The 26874-nt window shown below is 34.8% G+C and overlaps 2 protein-coding genes across 2 annotated transcripts in view; one reads left to right on the top strand and one right to left on the bottom strand.

Annotated features, from left to right (window-relative positions):
• The window catches only part of LOC140143081 (kelch-like protein 14), a 163409-nt gene that overhangs the window by 55261 nt on the left and 81274 nt on the right, over window positions 1-26874 (bottom strand). The gene's annotated exons all lie outside the window — the stretch shown is intronic.
• Window positions 5300-23806, top strand: LOC140142326 (uncharacterized). Its single transcript, XM_072164295.1, has 8 exons — window positions 5300-5368; window positions 7555-8053; window positions 10352-10487; window positions 13333-13610; window positions 15247-15918; window positions 17396-17479; window positions 20015-20137; window positions 20844-23806. Exons 1-8 carry the CDS (start codon window positions 5300-5302, stop codon window positions 21044-21046), a joined length of 2064 nt encoding a protein of 687 aa, XP_072020396.1. The 3' UTR covers window positions 21047-23806.

Here is a 26874-nt window from a genome sequence, read left to right on the forward strand (position 1 = left end):
AGCTTTTTGTGATGTCAAAATTCACTTGATTTTAGTTATTTTCAGCCCATTTTCAGGCATTTTTGTCCAATTTTACGCACTTTTCCAGTCTTTCCAGATTTTTTTATGAATGTGTATTCTCATGCCTGCTTTTTAAGTTTCTCTTATTTTTCATTGTTGAACTTATTGCACAAGAAAAAAATTGAAAAATTAAGTATTGTACACTAAAAATAAATCAGTTCTAGAGCTTCTTGATTCTTAGTGGTAACAAATAAAGGAAGATGGTCATTAGAGAAGAACATGTTTTTGGTGAAAACAGTCTTGCACGCTGTATCTCCAGTCATCAACAGTGAAATGAATAACAATCTTTTGCATTTAGGCCTTGTTTGTTTTTGGTTTTTACTTGAAATTGAAAGGGGCGTTTATTCAAGGTCAATTTTAGAGCGATAATTCCTGTTAAAATCATTAGGTAAACTAAAAACACTCGCTAAAATGACGAACTATGAACTAGAAACACCGACTTCTGGCTCACTTCTGGGTTTCTGATCCAGATTTTTGCCAATTATTGACGCTATTTTTTGACGAAATACGGTATTGGTGAAGTGTGATATTACAATTATATGTATATCAATATCATGAGAAATATTTGGGCTAAAAATTTAAAAAATAATTTGAGCTTAGAATTTCAGCGTGATCAATCTTAGACTAGCATATAAACCGTGTTAAGTCGACAAACTTGTGTATCTGATTTCCCAGTGCGATATTGCAATGCTATAGTTATTATAGTTTCAGTTGGATGAAATATTACAAAGCAAACACATAGTAACAATACTGTGTGAGGCTTTGTTTCTGAAATGAGAACAATAGTCTGCATATTGTTATGCAGCATTGTTATGGAAAATAATAGTACAACTCATTGTTGCTAATGTCAAACTTGTCAAAGTGATTGTGATTGTGTCACACAAGCAAATGAGAGCGTGATATAGTATCCGCTTCATTTACTTACGTCATCAGTCGGCTGCCTTGAAAATTAATTTCGTTTTTTTTAGGAGAAATATGCATAAAAAATTGCAATGAGTGTCAACTTTTAATGTAATAATTATTCTCCTCGAATAGAGATAAACTTGAAAATTATTAATTTAGACTTCAACACTACTTGTTTATTTCGCTTACCGGGAGCACTTTTGAGGAGCTTCCTCATCATCAGCCGATGTTGTTAGCTCTGATGTTTTCTTGGGAACGGCTAAGGACTAACCTGATCAGGTGACATCACACTTGATGACTTCACCGAAGTCAGAAGTTTCCTGCCCCTGGTGCCGCTGGGTTTGATCAGGTTGTCCCACACAGAACCTAGTTCCAATCCTGTGTCTCGGTTCAATGAAGGTCCCTTCTGCTTGATCTGGATAGCTTCCAGGACCCTCCTAGGAAATTCTTTTGTTTCTTTCTCCAGTACTTTTACGTTGTCCCAGTCTATTTGGTGCGTGTTCTTGCTCGCTTTTACATGTTCTTGTACAGCCGATTTAGAGCCAGCCGCTTTCAACTTATGTTCTGCAAGTCGCTTTTCTAGCTTCCTGCCGACTCTCCGATGTATGTGGCATGACAATCAGCTCATGCAAGTTTGTAGACTGTTCCCGACTGTTTCAACTTGTCTACCTTGTCTTTTGGGGAGACCAAGGTCTGACGTAATGTCTGATGGGGTTTAAATGTGGTAGGCACACCTGCTGTGTTGAACGCTCTACGTAGACATTCAGAGGTGCCTTCAATGTAAGGCAAGGTGACAGTGAAGGCCCTACTTGCGGACTCGGAAACAGATTCCTGTGGGTTTGATTTATCCTTCTTTTCACGAGCACATAAAAAGGTCCAATCTCTTCATTGAATCGAGACACAGGATTGGAACTAGATCCTGTGTGGGACAACCTGATCAAACCCAGTGGCACCAGGGGCAGGAAACTTCCGACTTCTGTGACTTCATCAAGTGTGATGTCACCTGATCAGGTTGGTCTCTAGCCGTTTCCAAGAAAACATTAGAGCAAATAACATCGGCTGATGATGAGGAAGTTCCTTGAAAGCGCTCCCGGTAAGCGAAATAAACAAGTAGTGTTGAAGTCTAAATTAATAAGTTTCATTGTTATTACCACTACGTATGAATCTGCAATTCTATAGAGATAAACTTGTTTTTGTAATAGACCTGCCCTTTAATTAATTTAATGTTAGGACATGACACTTCAGAATGAAAACAATGATGTTCAAGTGCTTTGAAATCTAAAAAATTGATGGGAATTTTAAATTAATATAAAGCCACACATGTGGAATGTTATAAGATGCACATTTTAAACTGTAAAAATGTCTAGTTTTAAATGTAAGAGAAATTAACGACATGTTTCATATTTTGAGAAATTAACAATTTACTCATTAATTCAACATGAGATTGTAGGCATTTGTATTGAGATTATTATACTATATCATGCATACAGTTAGTCGTAAGCGCCAATCCAGCTTGATATTTGGGGGCACAATTGCCATGGATTGTCAAAAAGTGGCTGTAAAGAACAAAAAATGCATAATGTAATTTTGCCAAAAGGTGGGGGGATTTAACGCCCATGCAGTGGGTAAATAGAAATGTGGAAAAGACTCAAACAGCTACGGTACCGGTATTTTGAAATATGATTTTTATCTTTAAAAGAGACTAAATGCCAAATTTCTAAATGGCCACAGTTTTGTGTAAGCGTAAACAATGTTTAAAGAAGTTACTTTGGCATAAAAGTATTAAATCAAGGACACCAGCCATTTTGTCAATTTACCACTCAGCACATTTTTTTCAACAGTTAAAGAAGAACAATTTTGTCCTGACACTTAGAGGCAAATTGCTCTCATTCGAAATGCCAGATTTCAAGCTTGGGTAGGGGGAATTGGGTTGCATTCATAAATTTGAGTTTGAGTTTGAGTCAAACTTTAAAAATAATCTCTAGATATGAAGAAATTAGATTTGTTCAAGTTATAGACAGGTGTATATATAATTGAAGACCGAATCTAGTTTGCGTATGATGTCCTGTCAATCAGACCAAAAATGCCATACTATGCAGATCAGCAACCAATCACATTGCACCTTTGCCCTGATGTCAGACACAAAATTACTAGTCTTTTTAATTCGGGCTTCAATTATAGTTGGGTTGTTTTCACACATGTTTATTCCTTGCTCTCATGTGTGTTGTCAAAATTTATTTTTCATACATATGTAATAGACAGTTTAGTTTATTTGTAATACCACTGTGACTTCTGCTCCTTTAGGTCAAGTGGGACTGCAAAACTGATATTTACAACAAAATTAATAAGCCATGACCTTTGCTGCTGACCATGCTGGCAATATTTAAATGCATACTATTAAAACATGTTTACCAAGGTTTTACCGGTTGTTAAGGACATCAGTTATGTTTTCACACAACCATTAAAACAAATAATTATTCTTCACCTGCTATTTCTTATGTTTAAGAATGGCTTTCATAATTATATTTTGAAAACTACAAGCATTGATATAAAAACTGGTGCTATGATGCATACTATTCATATTTATAGAATACTTACCACATAATTGAGAGACGTCCGTTGTGCTTCACTAATGACCAGTTGGAATGGGTACACTTTTGCTCCTGTGATAAAGTCCATGCAGAAAGAGTACGATCTCTTAGTAATCACATCCAGATGTCTTATCAAGGTATGGTAGCATTATCCCTTTTGCATGCCAATGGAGAATGTCAGGGTATATTCTTATGTTATTGCCCATCCAAATTTCTTTGGAATTCTTTTTGGGACACACACTAACTATTTCTACCACAGCACAATCTTTATTGCATGCTTCATCAGATAGTGGCATTGGTGCCACATGTGTCACTTTGAATGGTTGAACAAAATAAAATGACAAGAAATATGTACTCCTGTGATACTTTGGGGCACTTCCAATACTGTATATGCCATCTTCTTGGCACTTGAGCCAAAGAAATTGAGGATTCCTGTTTTGTTATTTTCTCTTCTCTATTTATCATTATGCTACTTTAGCGTATTATGTGTTATTGTGTTCTATGTGTATTTTTATTTGTAATATTCTAGATTATCAACAAGGTCATATGCCATCACATTGTTTGCATATTAAAGTGGCCATACATGCCTTCAAGCAGCTTGACAAAGACCTAGATATAGCATTGGAGGATATATTCAAAGAAAACAGTTGAGTAAATTTGATGCTGATTTAATGTAATAATATTGTATTTGTATATTTTTTGTGTTCTGTTCAGCCTGCATGTTCATACATTGTGTATGAAGTTATTTTTGATGAAGTTATAGTGGAAATACATAGTCTGTTTGCAAAATAACTTTGTGTAATAAAAAATTCTGTTTTATACAAAATAATGTCTTCATTATTATTACAAAGTTATTATTTTTATAATCACAATACAATTCTCTATTAGGGTTTGTTTATGGCAATTTCTTGCGAAAATGATGCCAATTGGGTAGAAAAAGTACAAAATATTTAATAAATAAATTTTGGATTTTATATAGTTCCTTTTGCCAGATCTCAGTGGGTTCAAAGTGCTGTAATTTCCCTGCCATTGTGAATCATTACAATCAGATCGCATCAACTAGGCTGGTTGCAGCTGAGCCTGGCACAAACCTATCCGCACTTAGATTGTAATATCAACTTATCTGTGCAGATCCCCAAATTCCATACTTTTTGATAACCAAGCAACGAATCAAAGATATTTTGAAAGCAGGAGGAAACCGGAGAACCTGGAGAAAACCTGTGTGAGCGAGCATGGAATCAGGATAAACCAGGTGCACATGAGCCCTTAAAATGTATAAATTTTCCAGTTTTAAACATTTTTAGACCCAACACCAATAATTGGAACAATATGCAGTGTATGCCATTTCTAGCATTTCAAACATTTGTGTTGCAAAAGAGAATATGGTATGTTACGTTTTTTTTAAAATGAAACCAATTAAAACCACAGATTGTTGGTATCACGAGGTTTCTAGGAGCAGATAACATTTTGTATATTGTTATAAGTTGAATGATATATAAAATGGATGTCATATAACCATGTAAAAATGTCATTGCAGGTTTGAGTGACCACACATATTCTTCTATGACGCTTGAAGAGGTAGGTTCAATTTATTAGAAGCTTCTTAAAGTGTGGGTCGCGACCACTACTGAAATGAACAGAAAAGTGTCTGATGAGTTACAGAGACAAGGGAGAAATTTCACTTGGATTTATCAAATTCCACGCACTCACACTGACTGATGACTCTGTAAACATTACAGAGTAATATGAATCCTTTTAGACAACAGAAAAAGAGGTTGCTGAAGAAGCTGTTGGCAAAAGAGGACCCAGAAAAAGTAAGATCATGTCACCTGCATGGGTCCAGTAGACTGTGCTTGTACCCGGAAAAAATCCCATCCAAGAAAATAGTAAATATTATCAATATCATAGATCGTCATTGTGCTGTAACTCGGCTCAGTCGGCTCACAGCATATTCTTTTAACAACTTTTCATTTATAAATTACAGACAATTACTAAAATTGCTGCAACATAATACACAGTGTGGCACACCCCACCGTTATTTTATGCACAGAATGATATTTGATCAGCAGTGCATGGGGAACTGTATAAGAGGTTGCATAATTTTTTTTTTGTATCATGCAAATATTATGTTACAATATTGATGTCAACAAAACATGGTCATACTTTTTATCATCTTCATTGCAAAATGCAGCCATTTATGAAATTTTTGGCCCAAAAAGTTGCATTTTTCTTCATAGGCTTTTTATGCTTCAATTTGTGTTTCTATTTTTTTTCCTTTAAGTGAGTAATTTAATCAAAAAGAAGCATAACTTAATTTAATTTAATCTAAGTTTTTCCTGATTTAGGTGTTACACATTTAAAAACAGTTTTTATGGTTCAGTGAATAAATTAAAATGAATGCTGCAGCTTATTTATGTCTTTCAATAATGACTAGGTCTTTCTTCATTTGAGATGGCTTCAAAGCATCGTTCTTCTCTGCTATTGGTCAAGCTGGTTACCCGCATTCTGCAGGATTTGCTGCAAAGTCCCTCACTTGTCCGCTTGTAACAAGTTGAGTCTTGATAACGGCCACCCATATAAATGTTTTTTGAACCATTCAAGGAATGACAAATGTATAGGGATCCATAAATAAAAGATCTAACCAGCAATCTTTTGGTCCATTGGTTAAATTAATCAATGAACACATGATTTATCATTGAAGTTACAGTTGTTCCTTCCTTCCTAATAAATTTAATTAGAATGAAAAACTTTTTTAATTCACACATTTTAATGCATACAAAAAGCCAATTTAGAAAAGTGCAACTTTTGTTGATGAATACAATATAAATGGCTATATGATTACTCACTGAACCATAAAACATGTTTGAAATGTGTAAAAATTAATTCATGAACATCTTAACTAAAGTTATTATAATAAAAAAAAAGATATATAGAAACATTCCTTATTGATTAATTTTCTTCAAGTGAAAGAGGTCTGAAACCAGAAGTCATGCATAAAAAGCCTATGTAGACCGTGCAACAGTGCAACCTTGTTTTGGCCGAAAATTTTATAAATGGCTGTCTTTCTCAGTGAAGATGATAAAAGATAACAACAAAACCCTGTTCACTTGATGCACAACTAATCAGCCTTTGTTCCCAACTTTAAAACAAGAGAATTGATCAAGCTGTTTTTGGATTATGCTAAAAATTCTTAGGTGGGGCTTATTTTTTTGGAACCGTTTATATACTCAAGAAAAAATTTCGGGCGGCGTGGTACGGTCACTGGACTTTTGCGATTCGTCTTTCTTGCGCCATGTGAGATAGTGATCATAGTCTGAGCTGAGCATGTATTCTGTTAACTTGGAAAATAGGTCCTACACCAGTAAATCACCTGTACATCACATTCTCTTCCACACCAATGGATCACCATCATCATTATTTCATTGCCCCAAAAAATGGACCTTCTTGTCTGACAAAATGTGGAAGCACATCACTTTTGTCTATTGCTCGTAAAGTCAACAATATGATCCTCAAAATGGAAAGATCTAGAAGGCAACAGACATTCTTCCACAAAATGTCCAGTGTCTCGTGTGGGATATGGCAGCCTGCTAAATTACAAACAGCTGTCAACAGCGGCTCAAGACCACCACATTTTGAAGAAACATTATCAATTACTCCACAATGAAAGACAATGATGAGTGTATTGAGCATGTAAATCCTAGTTCAAAACTCATCCCAATAATCTTTGAATTGTTGAATAAAGTAGAAACAAACTTAATTAGAAAACATGGAAAGAAATACAATATTACATTTTAAGGAAATATCCTTTCTCAGCAGTATCTTTGAATTTCATTCAAAAATTTTAAAATTCATTCAAATATTATTACAACTTCTAAATTTCTAAGAAAAAATCTGGAAATTTGGTGATGTTTGGATCAAATTCCGAGAAAGCTTCTACAAACAGAGTTACAAGATAAGGCAAATTATAGCTGATCTAATACACTATTGTTATTTTTTTCAGTGCTTATTTCCAATGGCCCCATGGCTTACAGTCTGCTGTTTGGATAAGATCTCCAAATCATACGGAGTTGTTGTTGTAGCAGACAAGCGTTTCTTCTGCTCCACCTGCAAAAAAAACACTTGTAGCCATACATCGGTGTGCACGGCCATGAAAAACGATGTACAGTACAGGGACAGGTATCCGGAGGTCATACAAGAAATGATTGGAGAGATAGAAGGACAAGAACAGAAAGACCAGTCGAGTGTTATCTATGCTCCAGCAGTAATATCGCGCAAGCCCATAAGCTTTGAAAGGACTGGACATTTGACTACCACATTAAAAATGAATTTACAGGAGTTGCTGCCTCAAGATGAATCTGGATGTACATTGCTGGTACCTCCTCTTGGACCATGCCCAAATTGTAGCACGTCCCTTGATACCAGAGACCCAGTCGAGGAAGGTTGGATCAGAAGAAAGAAATGTCCAGTGTTTCATCATTCAACATTGTGGTTTGCAACAGGTAATTTGATATCATCATTTATTTTTTGATTTTCAGTCTTTCAGTTGTACTTGAAGTTTGTTTTGTCACCTTTTCAATTTAAAACAAATGCAGAGAATATTAATAGTTTGTCAGTGTGTCTGAATGATTTTCACTTAACAGTAGTGAATAGAGAATCAACTAAAAGTATCAAACAGTTTATGCTATAGACGCGCATTAATTATTTAATGTACTATGGTAACATCTTACATATTGCAAGTAGTTTGGCATGATTGACATGTTTGTTGAAGGATTCAAACTTTTATAGATACAATCAGATCTACTAAATGGTTAAATACCACTAATTATGTATTACACAGGTTTCAATGGGAAAATGGCTAATTTCGGGTGGAATTTTCTAATATTCAGAACTCTCACAGTTAAATGCCACTAATACCAGGTGAAACTATATGATTTAGATGCCAAATGATCAAAAACTCAACATAGGTTGACCTGAGACTTTTCTTGTTTTAACGCACTGAACCGTAAGCACCTTAAAATGGCAGTGCACCCTCGAATCTGAATGTTACAATATGGTAGGGCAAATATTTACTAAAAACTGAGGCTGTGCATATGAATTTTGGTACTATTACAACAAAAATGTCATATAATGAGAGAAAATATACCATTTTAAAGCATCAAACCCTAAAAAGTACTTTTTTGGCTATATATAACTTGATCAATTAGAGTGATTTTAATGCAGTATTTTCAGATGGCATGCAAACAAATAGTTACTCTTTCCATATATCGCCCAGGCCTATTAGTGATATGTAACCAAATACACACCTAAATTGAAGTGAACAATATCTTAGTATTTTTAAATATTGCAATTCAACATGGATATCACTCTATTTCATCTTTGAGGTCTTATTATTATTATTATTATTATTATTATTATTATTTATTCTTTCTTTATTGAGGGTAATACTGCTTCAGTGACAAGCACTGCTTTTCAAGCAGGCCCTCATTGTATACATGTTAAAGCAACAAAATATATTACGATACACAATATTTACAAAAATAGCATACATAATATACTAGTATTACAAATAAGTATAATGGTATCATCAAATTCAAGAAAATTATAAATACCATGATTCAAAATACAGAAATACAATAATTATATTTGTACAAAAAATAAGCAAGCAAATGAACAAAATGTAGATAAAGACAAGCCTAAATTTCTTTAATTTTTGACTGAAATTGGCCTAAAGTCATATTTTCCATCTGCGCTCTTACTGTCGGTGGCAAAGAATTCCATGCATAGGCTGCCCTGACGTGAAAAGTACGTTGACCTGAATTTGATTTAAATTTTGGAACAATCAATGTATTAGAAGTATGATTTCTAGTTATGTGATTATGGTTATCATGAACAAAATCAAATTGAGAAGATAAGTATGATGGATATTCATTCTTTAAACATTTGAAAACAGTCATTAATAGAGTATTATGCCATCTTTGATCAAGTTTAACCCACTGCAATGTATTCATTAAATCATTAGTTGGTGTCCTTATATCTGCTGAGAGAATTATTCTAGCTAAATTATTATGAAGTACCTGAAGCCTATTATGGTACTCTACACTAAAATTTGACCAGACCATGCTGCCATAATCAAAGTGGGGAATAACAAGAGCATTGGATAACATTACAGTGGTTTTGTGTGGAAGGAAATATTTTATACGTTTTATTATGCCAGTTCTTTTGGAAATAGTTTTACTAACATTATCAACGTGAGCTGACCAAGACATCTTGCTATCAAATTTTACACCTAGATATTTAAACTCATCTACTCTTTCAATATCATTGTTGTTATATAATAAATGTACATTGTTGAACTTTTCAAGCATTTTGTTTGTACCAAAGATCATAAACTTAGTCTTTTCAACATTTAAAGTGAGTTTGTTTACTTTGAACCATTCAGCTACCCTACTTAGACATGACTCCATTTGAATTTTAAGATCAGATTCATTTTTAGCTTTACACATTAAAGAGGTATCATCAGCATACATTACAGTTTTACATTCAGACACAGCATTAGGTAAACAGTTAACAAAAATGATAAACAGTAAAGGACCTAAAATTGAGCCCTGAGGAATACCAATATCAATTGGCCTAAAGTCAGAAAGAGTTGAGTTAACATTAACAGTTTGTTCTCTGTTGTTTAAGTATGATTTAAACCATAATAATTCATCCCCATATACCCCATATTGTTTAAGTTTCCTAATCAGAATATCATGATTTACAGTATCAAATGCCTTTTATATTCTGTATTTTCATAGTATGCTACAGGTGTTGTGGACATTGTGATGCTGAGATTGAATATGATGGAAATGAACATGGACTTCTTAACATGGCCACATATTTAATAGGTCATGATGTGTTGCGTCACTATCTTCACAGCTTCCTGAGGGGACGGTAATTATGCAATTTTTCTTGACTTCTCTGAAATCTCTTGATAGATTTTGAAATTTGCCTCTTTAAGGTAATTTAGTAAGTTTATTTGCAATTTAATTTTTTTTTCATTTTTGCTGTCTACTACACATTTCATCTATTTTATTCAATTTTATTTAATCTCTGCAGCTAAAACTAAAAGGACACTTCTGGAAACATTTAACACAACCAAACCACTTTTAACTGCAATATTTGATTTGTATATGCTTTGTTAACAAACAGGCATATCACATTTTTTACAGAATGCACTGAGTAGTAATTCAAAATAAAAATTATGTCAAAAGTAAAGTGAGCTGATAAATTTTACAAATTTACATCTCTAATGAAAAATTGATTGTAAGTGCATGTTTTTGATGAACAATGTTGAATATTTCCATTTAAAACAGGTAAGCTATTATTAGGTATATCACCTCAAAAAATAAGGGCAGCAGAAACACATTATTTAATGTTTCTACATGAATGACCTTTATTAAAGCATCAAAAATCAAAAAACCAAATTGAAATCGGCCAATGCATTGTGATGTAGTGTCAATTTTAAGATGCTCATAAATGGAATGCAAATCTGCCACAAATTGCTATAATGACAAAATTGGCACATTTGGAGATTTTGAAGGTTTATTTGGACACTTGCTTGAAAAAGCAATGTTAATTTAAGTATCACAGGTTAATTGCCTATCTTTTCTAACTTCGTCAAAGAAAACCAAATTTAAAAAGCTATCATTGAATAATTATAATAAATTAACCAAATATACTATTTTAGCAATTGCGGCCAATCTGCAGACAAATTAAAGTTGAAAAAATGACTAAGTTAAGCTAATTAATATGCAAAATTGATGCCAAAAGAAAACCGTACACGATATCAGGGTGCGGTTTTTTTCGCACACATGTATACAAAGTTCTATCAATTGATAACAAAAAAATACACAAAAAGTAATCAATTATGCAAATTGGCTTATTACAGCTAATTATGTATTCATGATATTATTATGTAAATAAGGCATGAGTATTTTTTTTCAATATTTAATGAAAGTCTTTTCATTCATCATAAATTTGTCAAGCATGAACCTGTTATGATGTTGAGTAAAGAATCTGCAATTAATTACTTTCATATAATACAAAAAATACAAACTTTGACATTTTGATGGTGTCTGGAATAGAATTTTCATTTTTTTCTGTAAATATGGTATGTGTCACCATTGCTCAAAGCCAAATCCGAAAAGTAGAATAAAAATTCATTTGTAATGAGACTTTAAATTAACATTTTGTTATCTGAATTAACATGGGAAGACAAACGGTAAAAGGAATAGCCACTTTACTATATCGCGTATACAAAAATGGTGTGGCCTTGGACACACACAATGGCTTAGAGCTATAATTGTGGTTAGGAATACTACTCCCTTTAAACTCACTTAAAAAATGTTTTGTTTCAAATCATTTTCCTCAAGTGTGCCATTCGTTGTCGACGGAAATAATTTACATGCTTAGAAAGATAAGTATTTCAGCTAAATGGTGGTAGGTCTTGATTTTTCAAAAGGCCTATATTTATTGATTTATGAGGGATCTTCAACAATCCATAAAAACAGGTAGTAGCTCTTAAACGAAGCAATATTTATTTATTTTTAAACCGATGGTAGTCACAGAAAGGTTTCACAAACCATATATCGAAAATTCAAACAATTGTGATAAATAGCACATATGAGGAAATTAATTTTTTGACATGGATTTTTGCCAAAATTGAACAACTTTGATGCGCGCGCTTTTCAATTTACTGTTATGCTTGCATGCAGTGTGGCAGAAGTATTGTGCAGCCACTGTGACATGCCTACTATTATACCAAGGGATTCACCCCCGCTACATTTTGTATGGGAAAATTCATCGCATGTTGAGCTCATGAATAATTAATTGGGCAAATGTTGAGATATTTTTTATGGAAAATTCTACAGCATTGAGTAATAACCTATATTTCTGCTGTGAGCACGGGAAAGTACATGAGGAAGTTTTTACTTTGATATTATGAATTCTATTACCCTCACAACCCATTATTCAAAATAAATGGGCCGCAATAATGGGTTAAGTGCCGTAACTATTATATTCTAGGCATAGCATTACATTTGGTTATGCATACAATATTGCCACGATACGCGCAGTCACTACGCTTTCACACTCCACCTTGTGTATTTTTATCCCATTGGCTTTAGCCATGGAGGGGAATCCTGCGATAGTGTATCCTGTGTGTATGTATGTGGGGGATGTATGTAGGGGTGTGTATGTTCCATTTTGGTTAGGTTATGCTTTTTTGCAATATTTTCTCACACATTTGTCCTATTGCAGTGTAACTCAGTTGAAGTTGTTGTCAATATGTTGCACATTTAGGGGTCGTTTCCAGTTCACCAAAGGTCATGTGAGGTCAATTTAGTTTTATTTGGTTTAGGTTATGCATTATTGCAATATTTTCTCACACAATTGTCCTATTGCAGTGTACATGTAACTCAGTTGAAGTTGTTGCTAATAATTATGTGTAGCACAATTTGGGGTTATTTCCAGGTCCCCAAAAGTCATGTGAGGTCAACATAGTTTCATTTGGGTTAGAATCTCATATTTAGGTACAGTGTGTTGGCCAGGGGGATATTGTGGTTATGAACTGCCTATTTTTAATATTGTATACCAAAAATCAATCAAATGTGTCAAATTTGCCTCACCAAACCACATGGTTTTTGCAGTATATCTCTTCACATTTTAAAATGCTCCCAGAATGTTTGGTTGAAGATTATTTATTTGTTTTATTATTATGTTTCTTTTATTGTACCAGACGTCCCATGTACACATTTTACACCACATGGTGTGATGTTCAGCAAGATTACGGCAATACGTCATTTCCAAAGTTGATGACCTACAGCCGATTTAAATATGGATGGTATGCCTATTTGGATCTACTGGACATAGACTACAGTGATGGTTTTAATTGCAGCATATGCAAACATGAAGTAGATGTGGTCATCTGCGATGGCACATCACTTTCATTTAGAAGAAAGTTCCTCATCACACCAACAAAGGAAGAGACTAATAAAGGATGTGAAACATTGCAAGGCAGATAAGTATAATAGAGTAAACTGATTAATGTACTAATGAACCAGCAGAACATACATCTTGTCATAATCATCGTTCGGCTGCGGAGCAGGTGACTACAAATTTTGTCTAAGCATTGCGATATGTATAGATAGAGGGGCGATTGCATCTGGCTGTAAATAATTGTCTGTATCCCCCAGTATTCTATTTGTACGCTTGTTTTCACGTCCGAGCGAGGTGGGTCAGGTTGATAGCAGTCGGATAGTAACTTGTCTGCTATGGGTGGTAGGTCTGCAATCCACCGATTAAGATCGGTGTGTGTCCTCTGTTAGATAAATTCAGTCATACGAGGTCCTTGATTTGAGGTAAAAGCATGTGAGTGTGTAGGAATGTTTGTATGAATGCATGTACAAACACCGTCAACTGAGGATGTTTGTTTGATTTTTGGCCCCACACATGTGTGGGGCTTATGTTATCATCCAGATAGTTGTGTGGTTGTTTGTTTCTTTGGCTGTCCGGGCGGAAGCAAATTCTTTAATCCACTGTGCAACCCCAACGCAAGAAAAGATTAACCTTAAACTTGGTATGGTGATAGGATATGGTAGCCTGATGTGCTGTATAGTTTAATTTTGTGACATATTTTTTGCATATTTATGAATATTAATGAGCTTATTTGCATATTTGCCTACATTTTCATTAATCCACTCTGCATGTTAAATGTAATAACCGATCAACTTCATTATTATGTTTTCAGGGTTATTAGGAGTTAAGAAAACCTAATAATGATAATATTGGATGGCTTATTTCACATGATACCATAACATATCGGATTCGTCATACAAATATCGAACTCGCCGTTGGCTCATCCGATATTTTTATGACGGGTTATGGTATCATGCTCAGCCATCCAATATTATATCAAACTTAGTTTGGTGATTGGATATGCTGGCCTGATGTGCTGTATACAGTTTGTAGTTTTGTGTCATGTAATTTGCATATTTATGAATATTAATGAGTTTATTTGCATATTGCATATTATTTGTATTTACAAACCTTTGTTATTTACACACCTTTGTGTGGGGCCATTCATTAATCCACTCTGCAGGTTAAACACAATAACTGATCTACTTCAAACTTGGTTTGATGATTGGATATGCTGGCCTGATGTGCTGTATAGTTTTGTGTCATGTCATTTGCATATTTATGAATATTAACGAGCTTATTTGCATATTGCATATTACTTGTATTTGCAAACCTTTGTTATTTACACATCTTTGTGTGGGGGCTTTCTTAATTACGAACCGCGTAATTCTAGTTTATGCTGCAAATGTGGATGCTCGTCACATCGTGGACCATCCTCATTTCGAGGATGGGTGCAGGAGGTTGCAAAGTGCACATTCTCATTTGGTAGGTATAGGGTTAGTCTTCCGGTTGGTAGTTCTAAACCATATTACGTTCACAATGTGGCGATTAACTTTTTTACACAGGTGTCCTTTGTATAATACTTATATACTTATGGTCTTCGTTTGATGACGAAAACACATAGGATGTATGTATGTATGTGTATGCACTTTCACCAAGTTGTTTAGATAAAGTACATATAATTTCCTTAATAGATTAATAGATTTATAATGATTTTGCCTCTTTTTCTCTTTTACTTCTCATGCAGAAAGATGTTTACTGTCCTCAAAATGTAGGAGACTTTTGGAGAGGTATGCCAGAGGTGGTCAGAGCAAGAAAGGGCAGTTGTCATCTACTGAGTTAGACACCCTATTATCTTTGTTGGATACAGAATGTCAGGAATTGGCATCCCTCATACGAGAGACAGATGTTGGAGAGAGGTTTTGTGATCCTAACTTCAAGGACTTTTTTATTTCACTGGCATCTGATTCGCCACTTTCGACTTTACTGCCACTTTCCCATGCAATGTCCACTTTGTTGTCGGATATCATGGGAGGAGGTACAATCACCGACCATCCAGACAAGCTCGATTTGCTACACCAGGAATCACCCATTCTGTTCTCTATTCTGGTGACTGGACAGCTTCTCCCTTTAAAAAACCCATGGAAAGCCCTTCTCCTGGCTCTTCAAAAAAAGGCCAGAGAGCCGTTTACTGGGAAGAAGCATGTAGCAGATGATCAAATTTCAGCATCAGATGATGGTAACGTCTCAGCTCTACATTCTTTGGCATGTTTTCCATCATTGCCTGTTGTCAGAAGAAGGGGTGCATATGAAATTGAATCAAAGAAGAAGTCCTCTGACTGCCGGAAAGACTTCAGAGGTCATCCTACCCTGCTTCCCGGTGTTTTCACCATTTTTTGCAAACATGGTAATTATAATTTATCATTTAAGATTTTTGGTATCATCGTGTATAGTGCATTGTGGGGTGATTCAAATAGCGCGATATATATAATACTTTCTGTTTAGTCTTCTAACTTTTATCTGTTGTCACTGGTTTAAAAGGATTGCTGGATTCTGACACTAAGAAAGTATGTGATGTCACTTGTGGTCAAAAGACAGCTCTCTATTAAAAAAATGTGTTATGTGCAATGGCACACATGATGAGACTCCTTTTGAGTGGCATTATCTCTAGTTTGAGCATTGTAGATTTAAAATGGTTACCAACTTCCCTTGTACACGTGAATTAAAATGTTCATCACAAAATATTAATATATTATATCATATTCAAGTTTGGTCAACTTTCAGATTTTGCCATGATTGTATTTCCTCACAACATTTAATGAAAAAACACCAATTTGGAGTAGACCTGTCCCTAAATACAATATGTATTCAAAACTCAAAAGTTTCATGTTTATTTGTGCAAGCAAATGACATCCATGTAGAAATTTAATGATAAAATGATTTTTGATGTCTGACCTTCCATCATCTTTTAGTTTCAATTATATACCTCATCTACAAATTCCTGTCAACTGACTGGTATAATCTTAGCTATCAATATTATTAATATGGCATATTATTAGCATTGTTCTGGGTGCTAGTTGCTAGTGCAATTTCTCGGAACTGGTAAGGCGTATAGCAATGCAATTTGGTGGAGTGGTGGCAATTGGTTTTCTCCAAATTTTAGCAAGTTTTCGTCGCAAAATATGCTAATTGAGTACCTAATTTGCATACTTTATGCATATCAAGCAAAATAACCTTGTGCACAGATTATCTGGAGATCTGTACAAGTTACAGTGATGAAACTTGGCGGAGTAGCACCATGAGCCAGAGATTCTTCACCTGATTTGCTTTTCAGCACAAAATTTGTATAATCGCAAGGTCATTTGGGGTCATCCGGGGTCAAATCGCCATATATTGTTGCAGGTTCATGAAATTTGGTTGGAACAACTACTGAAGGAAGAAAAAAATGTCAAGGTCATTTTGGGTGTCATCCAAGGTCAAATCGCCATAGATTGTCACAGGTTCATGAAATTTTGTGGGGACGACCACTGAAACAAGACAAAAAATGGCAAGGTCATTTTGGGGTCAATCGGGTCATCTGGGGTCAAATCGCCATAGACTGCTGCATGAAATTTGGTGGAAACGGCCACCTTAGCGAGGCAAATAATGTGAAGGTCATTTTGGGGTCAAGTGAAATTGCACCGGTTAAAATGATGGGTGTCAAGGTGGAGGCATTGCGGCCAACGCTTTGCGTCAAGAACTGTGCAGGTCGAGAACTGCAAAATTCAAGTTGTACCTCTGTTGCCAAAAGCAATCGCAGAACCAGGCGGTTGTGAAAGCAAGCGAGACTCATGGTTTGAGAACCACCTGGTTTAAGAGTTTGTTTTCTTTTTACATTTGTGTAGGTGTTTGCCTGGGCTTTGAGGTAATGGAATCTCATGAGTCTCCGAACATCCCATTCACTGTTTTGAAGACTCGTTTCCAGAATGGTAAGTAGCAGTGAACTTATTCAATTATATAATGTACTCCTGCTCTATATTGATTTCAGAGATGTAGTGGTTTTCACCAACAGCATCACTGCTTGCGTAGGTTTGTTTATTTGTTTGTTATATTTTTTTTACCTAGTTTTAATTCCAAGAACACAAACTAGGATAATCTCAAAGTGGAATAAGATAAATTATCATTGATAGAAATCATGTTATGTTGGCTCATCAAGTTTTGATTCACAGATAGCCGCAATATGAACTATGTTACTATAAAGAGTCATAATTGATCAACCTTGTATAATAACGAGTCGATATTTAAATTTGCAAAATTCGTATATTTTTACGAGGTAACACTGTTCATATTAAAATCACTAAGGTATCATTAATCATGTTTTGAGTGCAACAAATGATAAATGCTACCTTAGTGATCATATAAATAATAACATAAAATGGTTATTTCAAGCAAATGTTGATTTTCTCAAAACTGATTGATGATATGATGATAGAGGTGAAACATTTCCATATTTGGATTATCATGACTATAATACTCATCGCCGCATGCAAAGTTACTGCCAGCACATTTATATTAGCAGTTTGCACATCAATGTCATCTAAATAAGTTTACATGTACTTAATATGTTCATCTGTTACTGTACATGTTGACAAGATTTCTGTTCTGCCTAGATTCATGATTTCAGTATAAGACATCTCAACCCTAGAATTACTGAGCCATATTTTGTAATACGGACTACAAAGAGGGAACCCCCTAATTTTCAAATATGAATGTCATATACCATTATATTTAGTACCAATGTATAGTTATGGGTCTCTTAATCCAGTGATGCCACTATGACGTCATAATGTGATGGCGCCCGTGATAAAGTATAGGTAAAATTGATTCTACGAACATGCGATTTTCACTACATTTCTCTTAAATATAAAAGGAAATGACTATTTCAACCGAACTAACAAGTAAAAAAGTCAGTAGCTATTGGAATAATTTTGCAAGAGCGAAATGAAAGTCTCACCAACTCCCCCCCTAGTCATTTTTTGATGGCAGGTCCAACTCCCAGATAAGTTATCACTAATGAGTGTGAAGGATGAATCTACGATTAGCTTAGGTCATTTGGGCGTAAACACACACATTTTTTTATGACGGATAAAAAATCTTTGTAGTTCTAGGGTTAAACAACAAACATTTTTTTTTAGTAAAACATTATTTGAGCCTATACCAATACTTTGGTTAAGTCCGTCGGCAAGTAAACAGACTGTGACGAACTGATCATGTTTGGTAGTTGTTTGATGTGTGTTCATATTGTCCTGTATATTGTGTTGTTTGAATGTTGAATGGACGAGACACATACCGTATGTTTACCAGACACAGCGAACAAAGTCAGGAAACAATATGAATACATATCGGACAACTTCCAAACAATGCGTATTCGGCACAGTCTGTCTGCAAGTTTTGTGCATGTACAAAACTTGCAGACAGACTGCACTGAATTCACCATTATCCGTTGTAGGGGAGTAGCAAGCAGGGGGACATGGTGGACGAAGTCCATGTGCCCCGAGGGTTCAGGGGCCCCAAGCAAAAGAAAAAATGAATAAGCGCTGATTAAAGAGATGCTAAAAGTCAGGGCCAAATTTACCTGGGCCAGGCCAAAAATTGGAGACCCCAAACTCACCGTTAGGAAAGCATGTGGGGCCTACTATAGATCGACTTTGGTGGCAGAAGCATTGCATATTAGAGGGAGATAAGCATATCTTGTTCCGATCTTACTAGGACATTTGCACGCAAAATCAATTTTCAATTTCAGACTGTTTTAACCTAAAATGAAGGTGAATTTTGCTATGTAAAGGGCTAGTATGATATGCACGAAGCGCGCAAAATTTACCATATGCAATTTACCATATTTTGGTCCAAAACATGTTGTTGTTGGGCTTAAAGGAACATGCACAGGGCGATTTTGGGGGCCCTCTGGCCCAATGGTAAATCCGGCCCTGCTATAAGGGCCCGCTCTCTTTCTTATCCATGGGCTCCCGAGGCTCTTGTGTTCGTTTTGTCTTGTATATTTCCTGAGTTCACTGTGTCCGGTAAACATCCGGTGTGTGTGCGCTTCATCCTTTTATATATTTACAGGACAACAACAGGGTATGCTCAGTTCGACTGACTTAACGAACATCACGTACATGTAACACATATTGGCAGATGATAACAGGCCATAAAACACAATGATGAACAATGACGGGTTAACTAAAATACCATTTGTTTCTTGTTCAGAGGGCCAATTCAACAATGTGTGACACAGCCTTTACTCATTTGATCATGTTTATGTACAGTATAATTCCTTCAGTAAAAAACCATGGTAAACTAACTTTCAGGTCATTGCATGAATTTTGTATGAACTTAAACTAACCAATAACACAAACTGTATCATTTTGCCATACAGGCTGTGAGTGAAAGGGACTCCACTGAATAGTTGCAATTAATCAATGTTTTATTTACCATAATTCATTTGTAATGTCTTTATTTTTCAGCACCCAAGGTGGTCATATACGATTTTGCGTGTTCACTTCATGCATACTGTTTGAATCGTGATCCACTGTATTTCCAGCACACCAAGTTCTTTGTAGATAGATTTCACTGGAAAAATCACAAGGGTAAGTAAACATGATTTAGTAGTGGTGCAATCAGCTGAATAAACTACATGATTCCTTTTTTTTACCTTCACTCATATCTGTCATAATGTACAATTTATTTTAAAATTCATATATCACACCCACACACACACCCACCCCACCCCACATGCAAGCCACACAAAGGTATATTTGATTTACATTTTAAGTAATAGGGATTTGCAAAAGGGACATACAGCACACTGTTTATGGTAATGGATTCCAGTATAAGTTTTTCAGTTGTGTGTGAATGTACTTTTGCAGGTGATTTTGTGCTGTGAAAGTTTGTAATATTAATTAATAGACAACCTTTATCGTAGTATGTATGGACGGATATTGATCAAACTTAAGATGTTGGTCAGGTATCAAATTACCTATGTTAATTTACTGACTAGTGGTGTTAAGCTGTGTTCTCACATTTCATTAAGTGAGTGTAAACCCTTTCTCATAATGTTCAGAGATTTGAACCGTGTGTATCACATAATATACGAAAACACAGAAGTGGTAAACACTCGCGCTGATTGGCTGTGCCACGCATGATCAATAAATCTGTCTGCGCCGCTCCGCCCACTGTACGCTTTGGGTCTGAACAATTATGAAAAAGAGTTTAGTTAGTATAAAAATTTTTTGATCTGTTCATTTAACTTTTATATTGATTGTGTTACATTATTCTATTTCCTCTCATATACAGCATGTTCAAGAGCGTATAATATGGATTTATACCCCAACTTACGAAGCCTGAATTCACAAGTGGTGGAGCAGTCAAATGCTGGCCTGAAGAGGATTCAGGCTCAATTATCATACATGACAGAAGAGAACTTCATGAAACACTGTATGTTTTACTTGTTTAGCAAGAACATCATTGTGAGGAACCAAAGTGCATCTAAACCATGAAAGATTGTTATCACACTGTGGAACTTAGGTCTAGTGACTAAATGTGAAATACTGATAACCCATCAGTACATGCTGTGCTGCATACTGTTGTTCAAAAATATGTTCCCAAAATACAATCCCTTAATTTTTTTCATCATTATTTTAAACCGGGAGAGCAGACATGCCAACTAGTACTATTTTCCTGCATTTCGTAAGGAAAATCCTTGCAAAGCAGAGATACAGTGCTGAAGAAAGAGAATAGAAATATCATGGAGCGATCACATTACCAATGAATATGTGCAGTCTATCATTGGCAATGAAACATCACAAACTACCAAGATTGATCAGCACAAACTTAAATACCTTGGTTATGTGTGCTAAAAGGCTAGGAGATAACCTTGAAAAAATCATCATTCAATGCATCTTTTGAAGGAACATATAGAAAAGGAAGACCTAAGCTAAGATCTCATTGCAGTTGACAGATGCCAATGGAAATGTCTCATCGCATGGGTCACAATGGGTTGGGTTATAAAGGGTGATAATGCAGAGGTAAACCCTAGATGAAACTACGTTTGGCATTTACCAGGTAGAGCTAGAAGTAGAGATGGAGTGCTGTGCTGGCGACCATGATGTTTTGGGTTCAAACACTGCTAACACCGGTTTCGTTGTTCACCTGAAAAATGTTTCCTATCAGGAATGTCACGATTATCATTATAAAATTTCTCCTCTTCCTCCACTCACAGTGTTCCAGACATGTAGTTATCGTGCTGTATGTGTGCAGTGTTCTGTGGTTCAGATAGTCACATAAATGGTGGTCCACGTAGGAGCAATCCATGGCACTTAAAAGTTGCATTCCTTATCAAAACAAGAGTATGGAATCAACCCTGTTGACCGTACACATGCAATGTTGAGGTCCCCTTGCGCCACACTCGGACAGCCCAGCCACACTGTACATATACAAGATATGCATCAATCTGTGGTGTGTTGCACTGAGTCGGTTATTGCAGCATACAGACCCGTAGCACGCTATAGGTGTCAGCAACTCAAAGAGCATGGAACTGCATTTGCATTCTGTCATTCGTCACAGCATTCATCCGCATCCACATATTTCTGGCTGATACTTGCAATTGTTAGGGTGTGATGCTTTCTTGGGCTGTAGTGAATCCAACAGTTTTTGTACCCATTCAATCTCATTTTAAGATTAGCAAATTATGTCAGGGATAAAAGGAGTCTAGTGCCTGAAATTCATTAAGATTCTCTTTTGTAAAAACTGAACAAAATTTATGATATTATGGGTAATTTGAGGTCATTGCCCATAAGTGGTCAAGGTATGCATAATTGGTTGCTGGATATTCACATTATGTGATGGCATTTCATGAGACACATTCATACTTGGATTGAGTTACACATGTATCCCAATAGAGAGTGGTCAAAGGTTATACATACATTAAAGATTGCTGCACATCTCATAGGAGTTGGACACAATGATTAATCTAACTGTTTGATACTACATATTTTATGCATCGCATTATCCCTTGTTGCCTTGTTCCAGATCAAGAAACTTGTTCGAAAATGAGCGATATCATTAGATGTCAAATTATATTTTGCATATTTGACACATGGCTTATTACATTCAATACAATGGAATTGACAGAGCGACACTTGAATGAAATGATCAAAACATGAATTGTAATAAAACAAGCTTGTCAACAATTTTGTGAAAAGATGGTATGTGGCCCATCACATCAAAACCAACCACTTTGGATGAACTGCTGTTTTTAGCTTTAAAATGAGACCTTACTTGTTTAAAAATGTTTTATGAGGCAAAACAAGCTGGAATATCCTTCATATTGTCTCATCTTCTTTCATTGCTATCTGCTAATGAAGCCAGCCGCAAAGTGGTCAGTTTTGATGTGATGGGTCACATATTAAAGACTGTTCAGTTCCTGATATTATTATATCCATGAATTCAAATTCACAAATCTGACACATGTGGAGTAAGTTTTGTTAGAACAAAATTATGGCATAGTAAAGATCTAGATATGAATATGAAACATAGCAGGGACAATGAGCTCTATGTTGACTGTCAATGAGATGGCAGTACCAGTTTCATATTTTCATTCATTCATTCATTCATATTTTATTTTCATCAATCATCAAAATGCATGTAATACATAAAAGCCAACAAAGTAATACAAAATATATGAATCTAGAATATTAAATACAATCAAGAATCAATAGTATAATCAAGTAGTTACGATTAAATCAATATAATGTAAGTCAATACAGTAATATAAATATTTCTATTATGATGTATTGCTAGTGACTGTTAACAGATTCTTGTGGCGTAAACTAATTTTGCAATTCAACATTTTGGTCATCCAAATGGCAGTTACTCAGGTATTGTGGTGAAAAAGGTTGCCTGTTTGAAATACAAATGTATAGTTACATGTATGTTATTAATCTTGAGCGGTAGATGCAAGAAGAACATTCATAATATAAAATGTTGCATGTCTGAGTAGTAAAACATGCTTAAAATGTCCAAGTTTGGTCTTAATCAAATTTGTAGATGCAGTAAAGAGTAAAGCAGTCATAAAAAATAACATGTGATGGTGGTCATATCCCCAAAGCAAGTTGTCTAACTGATTGCGATATGTATTGCTACTCAGCTACTAACTAAGACACATGGTTTGGGAATTAGTTTATCATTTTGTTGTAAGATGTAGCCAAATCTGACCTGTTCTGAATGTAAAATGACCAAAATATGTGAATGTAAATTAAAGGGAGACACAGAGATGTCTGAAAATTGCATGTGAGGCATGTCTTCATGTTCACACTTTCCATAATTTTTGCATGTTTGTAATGATAAACCATTCAATGGAATAACCCGAAAATGAAGTAATTTTCAACAATAAATCCATTGTCAGTGGGGTTATTCTGCCAACTTATGTATTATTCTGATCATAAGTTTCAAAGCTAGTTTTTATGTAATTTGTCTAATTTCTGTCTTCAAAAAACAATCTCAAATGTTTTCTATAGATGTTTTTCAAGCAATAAAATGCAAATTTAGAATATGTTTTTATATTCAGAAAATCTGTTTATTCTTATAAAGCTAACTGTTCAGGCGTAACATTTGATGTTCAATCAATCGGACTGACTTTTATTTCAGGTCATATGTGCTAAATTGTACATCAAAGTAAAGCTCGAGTTAAAATCCATCCACTTTGACCAAATAATGACCTACCATGTAAAAACCCATGCAATTATCTTACATTATATGTGGTATCAAGCCACATATGTACAACCTTAAATAAATAAGTAACATGATATAAGTATTCAGTACAAGCCATTTTTAAAGTTTTGTATATGGTATTCAATATTATCATCTGTAATATGAAACTGTGCATATATGTAGATAGAGGACACTCGCAGAATTATTTTAGTACCAAACTTAGCCTATTTGGGATACCTTGATATAAAATAGGGCCCAAAGGAATTGGTCATAAACATGAAATACCGTACATTTTTACAGGGTGTCCAAAAAGTTTCTTAACTGCTTTAAAAGTTTATATTTCAAAAGATATAATTTGCACTGCCACACTGGAAACATATTTGGATAGAAGAGACTTGTACAATTAGTTTGATACAAAACTTATAGCTAAAATGAATGGTGACGCAATACACAATAACTTACATTTTCAATTTCTGTACATTAAATTATGACATGGCAATGGGATGATTACAAAAAATAAATGATACATTGCACAACTCGACAGTTGTAAGGGTAGGTTCACCGGGCATCCAAAATGTAAAAATTTATAGAACTCTGTGGTATGTTGCCAATTGTTTTAGCATGTGTTATTTGCCAACAGAATTGCACACTGGTACCAAGTTCAGTTCAGTTCAGTTTTATTTCATCAAATTCATCCATTAAATTATTACAATATAAAAAAGCTTTTACAAACATCGTATAATATGGTGAAAATGATGAGGATGCCACTGAACGCATAGGGTGTTGTTGTGGCACCGTTTACAAAAGTTAGTATTAAATAATTATAATAAACAAAATTTTAGAATAATAATAAATACAATAGCAAGATATATGCCTTGTGGGTTAGGTATTAACTTATTATCACAAGAGCTAAGCTTTCAATTATAAATCAATGAGTAATGATGGTGAAAATAATAACCAAACCTACACATTAGGTGTAAAAGGTAGGTGTAAAAGGGTTGTAAAATCCCATTATAATAAAACAGTTCAAGTTTGGTACTGAAATAATTCTGGCAGTCTCCTCTGTAAACACATGCTTTTTAATTTTACATTTGACTTAAATTTGTGGAGATGTAAATGATCAAAAAGGTCAATAAACTGTTTTGATACCATGCTTTTTTCTGAAGGCACGGCCATTGTGACTGCACTTAAGTGTATTTTGTCAAATTTCACATGCTCTTCATTTGCAACCAACTGGTATATTAGAATGAAAGTTCATATGTGTTGGGGTCAAGTGTCAGAAAGGTCGCTGATCTCTGAATTGGGTTGCCAGTCTGCTGATGAAAGTCGAAGTGTCAACTGAAAATTCCAGGTACGCAAATTTTTGTGTTGTGATCAAAGGTTTAAACCTCTAAATTATGGTATAGATTAATCTGTAAATATAAAAATGTTTACAAGCAAACATGTTTCATATATCAAACAGTATTTTGACCTGTTTACAGTATGTTTTTTCTTGTATATCATCTGGCTGCTGCATTATTTGCTGAAATCATGTTTACATGTTACTCTATGGGTTTTTTAAATTTTTGTCAGGTATAATGAGATATTACCTACACTTTGATCAGCTCATAATCGGCAGGAATTATTAGGCTTTTACTACTACACTGAAAAGTAGACCCACTTTAAGAGTGATATGTGACATGATCTGATTCATGGGAGTTAAAGGAGGCATTTTTGAAAATTGAGTAACTGTAATTATTACATAAAATTTACAATAGGCTATCATTTACTGAAAACTATCAAAGGTATAGCATACTTGGTTCTTAAGTTATGAAGTTTTTTGATGTCTATTTTCTTATGTATCTTACTGTTTTTTACCTTTATCTCAGTTTCAAATGCCACCTTTGGCCCCCATGGACCAGATCGTGTCACATATACTGTAAAAACACGATATTGTTAACATATGTACTTACTATGGAGCGTGTGTGAAAACATGAAATTGTACTTAAGGTCTGTCGCTTTACCAGTTGAGCTAATGGGGTTGAGATACAAATTTGCATGTTTACTTGTTCGTATATAACTATGTGTATCGATAATTTGCTCAAAACCCTTTGCACTTTTGTTGATGGGTCACTTCATGTTTGCATGTTTTAAAAGTACTTGATAGTAAGCACACATGCTAACTATCGAGTTTTTACGGTAGTTGATTTGCCTCATCTATATTTTGCCTGTTAAAGGAAGTACACATAGTATATACGACTTCGATTAATAATTTGTGATACTTCTGGGGAGATGTTACATAACAATCTCCAAACAAAATTTATTGATATTAATCCATGATGTTATAAAGCCTGCCAATTACGAGCTGATCAAACTATATGGTTATTGCTACTACTTTTCCCATTCAATTATTGTATATTTCTATCATTTGAATTACAAAACACATCAAAATTTTAGGCAGATTGTGAGGTCATTTAATACTCAATAAATCAAATGTAACATGTAGGAATGACTCAGGCAAATGTCGAAATAGGCTGACAATATAGTGGGCTGCATGTGAAAAATGTTGTGTTTATGAAAGTTGTATAGTACTATTTTGTCTCGCATGAACTATGTTCAGGATGAGACTTAGTACCGT

This window comes from Amphiura filiformis, chromosome 20 (assembly GCF_039555335.1).
Source record: "Amphiura filiformis chromosome 20, Afil_fr2py, whole genome shotgun sequence".
Taxonomy (NCBI): Eukaryota; Metazoa; Echinodermata; class Ophiuroidea; order Amphilepidida; family Amphiuridae; genus Amphiura; species Amphiura filiformis.

Bases quoted from the DNA above. Each gene is read 5' to 3' on its own strand.
- LOC140142326 (XM_072164295.1), top strand. From the start codon at position 5,300: ATGAATCCTTTTAGACAACAGAAAAAGAGGTTGCTGAAGAAGCTGTTG. The intron at 10,488-13,332 runs GTAATTATGCAA...TTATTGTACCAG, and splicing joins CACAGCTTCCTGAGGGGACG to ACGTCCCATGTACACATTTT. The intron at 13,611-15,246 runs GCAGATAAGTAT...TTTTCTCTTTTA, and splicing joins AGGATGTGAAACATTGCAAG to CTTCTCATGCAGAAAGATGT.